Source organism: Monoraphidium neglectum (genome assembly GCF_000611645.1).
Source record: "Monoraphidium neglectum strain SAG 48.87 unplaced genomic scaffold scaffold00769, whole genome shotgun sequence".
Taxonomy (NCBI): Eukaryota; Viridiplantae; Chlorophyta; class Chlorophyceae; order Sphaeropleales; family Selenastraceae; genus Monoraphidium; species Monoraphidium neglectum.
The window spans coordinates 555-11,128 of record NW_014012859.1 but is presented as its reverse complement, the minus strand read 5'-3'; the positions used below and the strand labels follow the sequence as shown (position 1 = coordinate 11,128).

The following is a 10,574-nucleotide window of genomic DNA, read 5'->3' as shown; positions in this document are numbered from 1 at the left end:
GTCGACGGGGGCGGGGGCGGCGCCTGCGTCCCTGGGCGCCCATACTGTGATGTGGACCTGCAGAGGGGCCGCGAAGCGCAGACGCAGGCCCCTGCCGCATCCAATACAGCGGCCGGCCGGCCAGCCGCGGCGGGCACGAGGGCGGGGACGAAGGCTGGTCGCATGAGCTTCTGCCATGCAGAAAAGCGGAGGCCCCGTTTTCAAGCGCAGGGGCCAGACGGATTGGATGGGATGGCCTCGTTGGGGGCCGGGTGACGGTTCGGGCGGCGCGAGAAGTGGAGAGGCGACGAGTGAGGGGATGGGCCCACGTCTTGGCCCGCAGGCAGGTGATTGGGGAAGGCGGGTGAGTGGGAGGGGGCGCTTGGGCCGGCAGGGACGGGGCCCCGTTAATGGTTTCGAGGCGTTGACAGTTTCACTCTCAACACTGCATGCGGCCACCATCGGGCCTGGGGAAGGGGGTGCGAGGGGCGGAGTTGGCGGCGGTGGACGCCGCCGCCGGGTGACAGGGGGTGACGGGGGCTGCTGATCAGGGTTTCAAGAAGTAATCAAGGAACTCTCCGACGTCACCCTCGCCGCGGCCCGGCCCGAGGCCGGTGACGCCGGTGACGCCGGTGACGCCTGCGACGCCGCTGCGGGGCAGGCCAAAGTGGTCGTCGAACACGCTGGCAAAGTCGTTGGCCTCCATTGAGACGGCGGCGTCGCCGCCAAACGCTGGCTGCTGCTGCTGCTGCTGCTGCTGCTGCTGCTGCTGCTGCTGCTGCTGCTGCTGCTGCTGCTGCCCCTGCGCCGCCATGTGGCGGCCGTTGAGCTGCTGCAGGTGGTGCGCCTGCTGTAGGTGCGCCAGCGGTGGCTGCTGCTGCTGCTGCTGCGCCTGCTGCTGCGCCGCGAGCTGCTGCTGCTGCGCCTGCTGCAGCGCCGCGTGCTGCGCGTGCTGGTACATCGCCATCCCCGCCATCAACGAGAGCATTTGCGAAGGGTCACTGCCCATGCTGGTCAAACCCCCTGGCAAGCCGGCCAGCCCCATCGGGCCGCCGCCCATGCCGGCGCCGCCGAGCGCTGCAGGCATCCCCATGGAGCCCACGCCGCCGGCCATCAGCTGACTCATCCCAGCCATGCCTGTGGGCGGGAGCGCGGATGAGCGGGGGCGCGCGGAGTGGGGCGGGGCTGTCAAGGGCGGCGGCAGCGCGGAGGCGGCGGGCGCGTTCGAATCGGTGGGCGCGCTGCGTCACCGTGATGTCACCACAGCATCACCGCGGCGTCAGCCATACACACCGCTTTACGGGCGGCGCCCCAGCCCCTATGAACGCCGCTCACCCATCTGCGCCTGCATGCCCATGGGCCCAAGACCCATCATCGCCATAGGGTTCAAGCCCATAGCTCCCTGCACAACCGCCGGCCCGCCCAAACCCGGCGCTGGCGCGCCCATCATGCTCGCCGCGGCCGCCGCAGCCGCCGCCGCGGCCGCCGCCGCCGCCGCTGGGTCCTGCGGGCCCGTGCCAGGCAGAGGCGCGGCTGCCGCCGACGCGCCAACACTGACAGATCGCTGCAGCTGCTGCTGCTGCGTCGGGCCGCGCTCGTCCTTGATAGCGGGTTGCTGCTGCTGCTGCGGATGGTGGTGGTTGGTCTGCGGCGGCTGCGGCTGCTGCGGGTGGGGCACGCCCGCGCCGGCCACCTGCTGCTGCTGCGACGGCGGCGAGACCGGCGTCGGGGCCTCGCCGCCGCTGCTCTGCGCGGCCGCGCCCGCGGCCGCCGCCGCCGCGACCGCCGCCACCGCGCTCTGCTTCAGCACGCTGGGCCGCGAGCCGGCGCCGCCGACGCCGCTGGGGCCAAGCTGCATGGTGGGCGCGACGCCGCCCTCCGCAGCCACCGCCTGCGGTGTTTGCAAGAGCAATCCAGGGAGTGAGACGACATCGCGATCCCTCGTAGTGCCGCAAACCCCCAACCCCCTTCAACAGGCAACGGCAGCCGCATTTGCCTGCACGCCCCCAGGCTAGCCCCTGGGCAACGGGGGCCGCGGCGCCCCATCAGCGCCCCCAGCCGCGCGCCGCCACCCCCAACCAACCCCTGCGGCCCCTGCCACACAATCCGCAAAGCCCCGGCCGCCGCCTGGCAGCCGCCCTGGGGGTCGCACCCCCAACCGCTCCCAACCGCCCCCACCTACCGCCTACCGCCGCCATCGGCTCCCAACCCCCGCCCGCCGCTGCCAGCCAGCCCCAACTGCGGCCGCCCCAGACCACTGCCAACCGCCGCCAACAGCCGCCAACCGCTGCCCACCTGGACCCTCCTGAGGTACAGCCTGTACTTCTGCAGGTGGCTGGCCACGTTCTCACGCGTCAGCCCCTCGACGCTCATCAGCTCAAGGATTTTTTTCGGCACTGCCTCTGGAATTCGCACGATCGCATGGCCGTCGGGAGACGAGGGTTGCGGCGGCAATGAGGGGGTGCGGCGTCATGGCCGGCAAGAGGGCGAGGTCGGCGGCGGGCCGACAACGTGACGCCTGTGATGGGAGGCACCCTGCCAATCCCGAAAGGTTATTCTCCAGAGGCCGCGCGCTTCTGCGGTTCCCCCTCCACCATCCCCTCGCCGGCATGCCCCCACGCCAGCAACACACAACGCCGCTCCCGGCCCCACCCCCCATGCCCCCCCTCTCTCTCTCACACACACGCGCATGCGCGCATACACGCATGCACGCACGCATACACACACACACACACACACACACACACACACACACACACACTCGCTGCCCCCCATGCGCACATTCACTGCCCCCCTTCCCCGGGCGCTCACTGTCTATACCGAGCTGGTTGACGGCCGCCACAAACTGCTGGTGCATCTCCACGCTCCACACCACGCGCGGCTTCTTGGAGCTGCTGCCCTCCTCCTCGCGCTGCGGAGCCGCCAGGGCAGCGGCGACGTGCGAGGCAGGCGCGAGAGTGCCGTTCGGTGTCGCGCCGGCACGGGCCGCCGAGCGTATGCCCCGCCCGGGGCGGGAAGACGAGGCGAGGCGCCCATACGGTCACCGACGCCCCAATCCGCGGCTGCGCCCGCGCGCGCCAACGGCTGTGCGGGCCAGCTCGTGGCACGTGCCTTGCGCCCCCGCCCCCGAGCAGCTGCCATCCCTGGCGGCTGCTTTCCGCGATGCCCAATTCTCCCCAAAACGCGCGCCCAGGCGTGCGCGCGCGCACCTCGCCGCCGGAGCAGCTGCCGTCCCTGCCGGCCGCCTCCTTGTCTTTGCGCTTCTTGGAGGGCGTCTCCCCCTCCATGGCGGCGTCGCCCCCCGCCTCCTCCTTGTCCCCGTCCGGCACCTGGGGGTGCGATGTAGGGTTCAGGGTCACCATGAAGCTGAACCCTCAACCTCAGTTGGCGGTAGGGTCACCATAATCCCTGGACCCTGAAGGCTGCGACGAGGCCGCGGCACAGCAGGCGGCCCGGTGACTGCGCGGGCCAGCAGCACCGGCCGGCAGTGGACGCGAGCCCGCGGCGCCCGACGCGCAGCCCGGTCCCTCGCCCGTCGCTGGAATTCCCGCTGACACCCACGCGGCGCGCAGCCCTCCTGGCGCTTGTTGGCGCGCGCACGGGTACGTCTGCCCCACAACGCAAGGTTTGACCCGTTTGACCGGCAACGCACCCAGGCCCTGTGGCGGCGTATGACGTGCTGCCATATGTTTCGCAGCTCCTCTATCCTCACGGGCTTGATGAGGAAGTCGCAGGCGCCGTGGGTGACGCCGCGTAGGACTGTGCCATGCTCCCCATTGGATGACATCACTGTTGGATTGGAGGGGAGGTAAAGGGCCGGGTGTGGAGGGCGCGGTGTCGGGGTAGCGAAAACGGCAGGGGGCATGCGCAAGAGTGCATGTGGGTTTGGGGGATGGATATGGCGTGCGTGCTGCATGCACACGGTATCCCAGGTGTGCGCTGTTGCTCGAGGCGGCAGCTGTGGAGGCGTCGCCTGCCCGGCTGCCGCTCAGCCGGCGCCCTCGGCAGCCGCCCCGCTTTTCTGGGTGCCTCGCAAGGAGCAGCTGCCATGCCACCCTAGAGCTGGCTGGTCCGCAAACCCAGCCGTATCTTCATAACATGAGATCCATCAGCGAGATCCAGGCCGTCCCCTGGCCGGCGATGCCGCTAGCCCAGGCCCGGGTTTACGCCGTCGAAATAAACCCTTGCGGATCGGCTTGGGATGACTCACTGATGACTGGCAGGTCTAGCTCCAAGCCCACAGTTTCGAGAAGCTTGAAACCATCCATGTCTTTCGTGAGCGTGATAAATGGGGTTGGGGGTTGGGAGGGGGTTGAGAGGGCACCAAGGCAGGCGTAATTCGCCGCCTTGTGGCAGGGTACGAGCCTCACCCTTGCAGGCGGGCTCGGAGTCCAAAGCATGGGGCGACGAGTTCACTCAGCTGCTTTCGTGTGTGTGAACAAATGCGGGTACCAGGCGGCTGCCGCGGTGCAAGGCGTCAGCCACCGCGCCACGCGTGCAGCCATTGCGTTGTACGCAAGCACGCACGCACGCGCGCGCCGGGGCGCGCCGCGCACCGGGCATGTACACATCGGACAGCACCAGGTCAAAGCCATGGCGCTTCTCTCGCAGCAGCTGCAGCGCCGATGCCGCGTTGGTGCAGGTATGGACGTCGTAGGTGCAGCGCTTCAGCATCTGCTCCACCACCCTCAGGCACAGAGGGTCGTCGTCGACTACCATCACCCGCAGGCCCGCGGGGCCGGACCAGGCGCGCTGCCACTGCGCTCCATGCTCGCCGTTATCCTGCTTGACGTCCATACTAGGCGGGCCGCGTCCCAGCACAACCGTATGGGCACTTCGCGAGAGGCGTGGCGCTAGGCCACACGCCGCCCTCGAAAACGCTCAAATCTGACTTTAGCCTGTTGTCCAGCACAGGGGTAGGCCTCGGCCCATGTTCGGGACCTCCAGATCAGCGCGAGTTTCGCGAGTCTTTCAGCCGGTCAAAGCGTCAGGATTTTGTTATGTTCGAATTTAGGGCACGACTGTGGCATCCCTGCCGTGCCGATGAAGCCTGTGCTGGTGGCGGTGACGCCTGCGTCGCCTGCTGATGCAGCTTGCTGATGCAGCACTGTCCCTGACTAGGCCGTGATCGAGAGCATATGTCTTGGGCACTGATGGCTAAATCCATGTAGCTGGAGGCCAAGCTGCAACCCTCTAGAGACCAAAGCACTGCGTCACCCGAGGCGACTACGGGTGTGGCCAGTTGGCGCATGCGTGTGTGTTTCAATGGAGACAAGGGTACACCGTCCTCCGCTGATATTGCGTTGGTCACCAAGGCAGTCGCAGCATTGTAAGGTATGCCTGCTCGGGTGGGCTTGACAGGTGGGGACACCCTATTGGGGTCTGCTGACCTGGACCCAATGGGCATGCAGGATTACGGCGCATCGCCCCGTTGCCCCTGCAGCCCTTCTGGCACATGAGCACGCGGGACGCCGTTCACGGCTCGCCAATGCAGGCTAAGATCTCCAACCTTGGTGGAGCTCGCCGTGCGCGTGCGCCCCCACCATTCCGCATGAACACGGTTGCTGGGGAGTGCTGCTTGCTTCAGGAATTGTGCAGAACATGCGTCGGCCCTGCCCCGCCACGCAGGCCTGCAGCGTCGGCTTGCTGGGTCACCTCAGAAGTCAGCTTTGGCGACCCCAGGTTGCGGCAGTGCTTGCTTGCATACTTGATACCCATTGTCTCAAGCCCCATCTTCCAGGGCTGACGCCACCTGGCGGCATGGAGATGGTTCCCACAGCCCAATGAGGTCTTATCATAGCATTGTCATGGCTGTGTGTGATAAGAAGCATACACCTCAGGATATCCGGGAGTCGTAGCCGGCCTTCACTGTCTCACAGTACAGTCTTCCCCCGCTCCAGCGAACCCCGTCATAGCGAAAACCCTGCTGTAGGCAGGTGCCTACAGCGAACGCTGCCGCTACCCCCGATCGCTTGCCACACAAATCCACCCCTCCACAGCGAATATTCGCTACGGCTATAGCGAACGCCAAAGGCTTCTCAGATTCACTGTATGCAGGGGCGCTGTGGTCGGCACCTGTGGGACTGCACGCGGCCCACCCGCCCTCCACGTGCAGGCCACACGCAAGCAGGCAGCCACCCGCTCATGCGAACGCACCATACCCGTACCACCCCTTTGGCCCCATTGAGCTGATGCTGGTAAACAATACTTGCTTGGTATGTGGCTCTTGGCAAACAGTGCCAAGCAGCCCTCAACTGCTGAATTTTGTGACGTCCTCCGACACAGCGAACCATCAGCTGCCCAATTTTACTATTCACGATAGCGAACAAGCCGGCTATAGCGAACGTGCCGCCAAACCCGGATGGGTAGCGGGGGAAGACTGTATGGTCGTGGCAGTGTGGGCGAAGTGGCAAGTGTGCGGCAAGCAGCAGATTCCCTGCAGTGCCTGGGAACCTTGGCTTTGAGTTTCGCAGATCTTACCTCACAGCTCTGGGCCGCGCGCTTCGCGGGGCAGGCGCGGCTGAAGGGGGGGGGTGTTCGCCAGGTGGTGGGAGTCGTCGAGCGACATGGAGGGGAAGGGGCCGGGGGAAGGAGGGCGAGGGTCGCTGTGCGCGGTGATATGGCGGGCGGGGTGCGTCGGGGCGGCGATTTCGGTGTTTCCCTGCCCGTACCCGTTCCACAGGGACCCGTATCACATAAAAGAGATGGCACGATAACTCCAAGCAGCGGTATCTGACGACAGCAACCAACCGCAGCCCTTACAGCGTGTGATGATGGGAGGGGTTCACATGGCCCGTGGGTGTCCTTTCGCCACGCTCAAACCATGTGCAAAGCCTCGCGCGTGACTTGATTTTACCCCTCCCTCACAAAAAGTTGTGCAAGTGGGACAATCATGCGTGCTGTACCTGGTGGGAGGCGTGCCGCAGCCAGCCATCAAAACGAGTCAGGGTCGTGAGGTTCAGAGGTGGCTGGTGAGGTAGGGCCGCTGTGTTTCCAGGCCCTGTGCTGCCGTCGGCTTGGGGCAGCTGAGTGTTACAACTTTCAATCAAAGAAATCTCCTGTCGAAGTTTATGCGTCATTTAAATTGTGCAGGTGTCGTGAGATCCTCGCGTGTAGATCTCGTGCCCCAAAGCGCATTCATACGACTTGCAAAAGCGTCAGAACACTTTTGGTAGGTGAACGTCAGTGGGCGGAGTCCAGAGCTTGGCTGCGGCACAGCTGCCGGCGCATCGCGCCACTCGTCATCAGATAGGGCTCGAGCTGCGCCTGCTGATGGTACTGATGGTTGTAGAGGGCCCGGGATCATTTTAAACCGTCAGGCAAATCGCGACAGCACCGCAACACTGCAACGTATACATCGCGCTCAACTCGATCGCTCGCATCCCCACCGCTTGGCACACTGCAGAACCAGCACTGAGGCGGCGGCGTCCCATTCGCAACGCCCCGCCTTGCGCGCCCGCCCTACGCCCCTGCCCGGCTGTAGCCGACCCGTCATGGCGGCACTTCAATCCATGCTCCTCATGGCTCTGCCGTCGGAGGTCCTTCAGAATATCATCACCCGCCTCCCGGACCCCGCCACTTTTGCCAGCACCAGCAGCAGCAGCCTGCAGCTGTGCTGCAGGTTTGAAATTGAGTGGTTCCGGGCGCAGCACCCGGTCGCGGCCCCCGGGCGGCCGTGGCAGTATGCAGCAGTGACGTGGCGGCGGCTGCAGAAGCGGACGGCAGAGGGCATGGCGCTGTGGATGCTGCGCTATGCCCAAACTCTGCAGCAGCAGCAGCAGCAGCAGCAGCAGCAGCAGCAGCAGCAGCAGCAGCAGCAGCAGCAGCAGCAGCAGCAGCAGCAGCAGCGTGGTGCAGCACCCGACATGGGGAGCGCAGAGGCGCGCCTGCTGGTGGACAGCGACGCCGTGGGAGCGCTGCTCGCGCTGTGCGGGCCCATGGCCCCCCTGCTGCTCCTGCCCTACGCGGCCCAGGGAGGCGTCCAGGCGCTGCTGCAGCCCCTGGCCCTGCGCCGCCTGCTGTGCCCAGCGGCCGGCTTTGACCTGGGGGCGGGTGCACGGCCCGTACCTCGGCGGGCCCAGGTCGTAGCGGCAGCGAAGTCAGCCCTGCTGGCCGACCGGTGGGTGGACGCCATGAAAATCTGCCGCGAAGCGCACGGCGGCTCGTCGGACGCGTTGGCAGCCATGATCGCAGACCTGCAGGCCTTTGCCGTCCGCCGCTGCACCCCCGACGTCGTGCGCAGCGCGCTGGCGGCCAGGCCGCGCTGCGAGCCAGACGCGCTGTTCCGCGCCTTCCGCGCGCGCGACGGCGCCGGCGACGCGGCCATCGTCTTTGCCCTGTGCCATAGGGAGCTCACCAGCGCTGTCTTTGCGCAGCGCCTGGAGGATTTCCTGCTGGGCGGCATGAGCATGCCCAGCGCAGAGTACAAGGCAACGCTCGCGGCGGGCTGGGAGGCCGCCGCCCAGCTGTGCATGTGGGGCGCGCCGTCGGGCCCCCGGCCGGCGATCTGCGAGCCAGGGGTGCAGGACCAGCTGCAGCAGCTGGCGGTCGAGTTTCCCAGCCGCCGCGTCACCAGGGTCGGCGAGCTCGTCGCCGCGGCAGCGACGTGGGCGGCGGCGCTGTCGGACGCGCAGCTGCTCGTCCAGGTGCTGCGCGGCGCGGGCCTCGCGCTGGCTACGTGCGGCGCGCGCTGCCAGCTGCCGCAGGCCCTGGCCGACGCCGTCTGCCGCCTCGCGGGGAACGACGGCGCCGGGTGCGAGCTGCAGGGCACCGCAGACTGCTGGGAGAGCGGCCTCCCGCCGCTCGCGCCGGCGGCGCTGTTTACCGCTCTGGACGAGATCTGGTCGGAGGCGCGCGGCGAGGGCATGGCGGTGGAAGTCCTGCAGGCGGTGGTGGCGGCCCTGGACCCGCCAGGCAAGGCCGCCCCGGAGCATGAAACCTTGTCGATGGCCGGCCGTGCCTGGCTGGTTCCCCTCTTGGCTCGCGCCGGCCTGCAGCTGGGGGCGCATCGCGCACAGCCCAACCCGGACGCGCTGCGGAGGCAGCTGGCGGGATGCTGGCTCGGGTTGGGTGCGGCGGGGGGCGAGGAAGAGGCGGAGGACATGGCTCACGCTTACTTTGCCGCCGTGCACGAGCAGTTTGGCTGGTGTGCGCAGAGCCTGCAGGGTCAGCGGCTGCAGCTGGCGGTAATGCGTGCGGTGCGGCGTGGCACGGCGCTGGACGTGCGCAACGCGCTTGGCGAGCAATGGGCAGTGCAGAGCCAGGTGGGCGGCTGAATCTGTTGAGACCCTGTGTGGCAGAGGAGCGCATGCTAAGTGAATTCAGCGCAGGACAGGGACCGCATGCTGGATGTCAATCGATGGATGTCATTTGGTCGTGCCTGCACAACCCGCCATGCATGAGTGACCCGAGACCCCCTGCACACGCATGCAAAGCGCGCGGACACGCGTAGACACGCAGCATCGCTACACCGCGCGCCCTGGCACGTGCAGAGGCTGGACGAGCTGCAGGCTGCCGCGCTGCTGGAGGCGGATGCGCATGGCCACGCGGGGCCCGCACACAAGGCGTGGGTGGACGAGGTGTCCCGCATGCAGGACTACGTCAGCTGCGCGGCGAGGACCGCAGCCGAGGCGGGGCGCCCCCTCCACGTGCTGGCGGTGCTCAGCAGCCGGCAGGTGCTGCACCTGGCGGGCCGCGGCGATGTCGGGCCCCTGGACGCGCCGGGCCGGATCGAGGGCCCGGCGAGTGTCTCCCTGAGTGTGATGTTGGGCGCCATCCGCGGCGGCCACCTCGAGGACATGCCATGGAGTTGTGGGGGGGTGAATGATGCCGAGGTCTATCTGTGGCTGGCGCAAACCCAGCATTCCGACGGATTGGCGTGGGGCGACAGCCTGCACGCCCTGCTCGGCGGCCGCGTGTGCGGCGGCACCTGTCTGCGGCCGCCGGCGGAAGGCGAGGAGGCCTTTGCGCCGCTGCGATGCATCCTTTCTCTTTGCGGCGACGATGGGTGGGGGCTCAATACGGTCTTGGGTACCTGTGGGGACGACCCATCCTTTTCTGCACGGGTGGAGGACGGGGAGCTCATGGCGTGGCTGGAGGCCGAGGGCCACCCGCGCGCGTGGGCGGGGCGCGTGAAGGACTCGGTCGCGCACCGCCTGCTGAGCCGCGCCGGCGGCGCGGACGCTTTGCGGGCGGCGGTCGGCTGGCTGGCGGTTGCGGATTGGGAGGTTGATTCGGAGGTTGAGTAGTGGCGCAACAACAGCTTCGCTGCATGACTTGCGAGCATCAACTGTCACACCTGAACTTCCAGCTCTGTCGAGCCTGATGAATTGTCACAAGCGTCTATGTGGGGGAACTTTGCAATGCAACAACAACTGTGCGCTCGCCGCGGGAGCTTGCCAGTGCCGGCTCTTGTGCTTTTTGTGAATCTCATGCTTCCACATTCTCCCAAACGCGTGGCTGCTGCACCTGTGATGCATCTGCGCCAAATTGCTGCTGTCGATGGAATGTTTTGCGGTGGTCAACAAGCACAGCAGCAAGGAGAGGGTTTGTCGCGTTGGAGTAACTTGAAGTCACACGTTGGGGCTTGGGAGGTG

At 67.1% G+C, this 10,574-nt stretch overlaps 2 protein-coding genes across 2 annotated transcripts; one reads left to right on the top strand and one right to left on the bottom strand.

Moving 5' to 3' along the window:
* Positions 1-526: 526 nt before the first annotated feature.
* On the bottom strand, positions 527-4,776 carry MNEG_5232 (Two-component response regulator ARR18; the record flags this gene model as incomplete). The annotated part of the gene is made up of 7 exons (XM_014046292.1): positions 527-1,116; positions 1,315-1,870; positions 2,275-2,381; positions 2,791-2,890; positions 3,189-3,308; positions 3,632-3,768; positions 4,536-4,776. The coding sequence occupies 7 exons, from the start codon at positions 4,774-4,776 to the stop codon at positions 527-529; spliced, it is 1,851 nt and encodes a 616-aa protein (XP_013901746.1).
* Positions 4,777-7,472: 2,696 nt separating this feature from the next.
* On the top strand, positions 7,473-10,226 carry MNEG_5231 (hypothetical protein; the record flags this gene model as incomplete). Its single annotated transcript, XM_014046291.1, has 3 exons — positions 7,473-9,242; positions 9,471-9,725; positions 10,050-10,226. 3 exons carry the CDS (start codon positions 7,473-7,475, stop codon positions 10,224-10,226), a joined length of 2,202 nt encoding a protein of 733 aa, XP_013901745.1.
* Between the last annotated feature and the right edge of the window lie 348 nt (positions 10,227-10,574).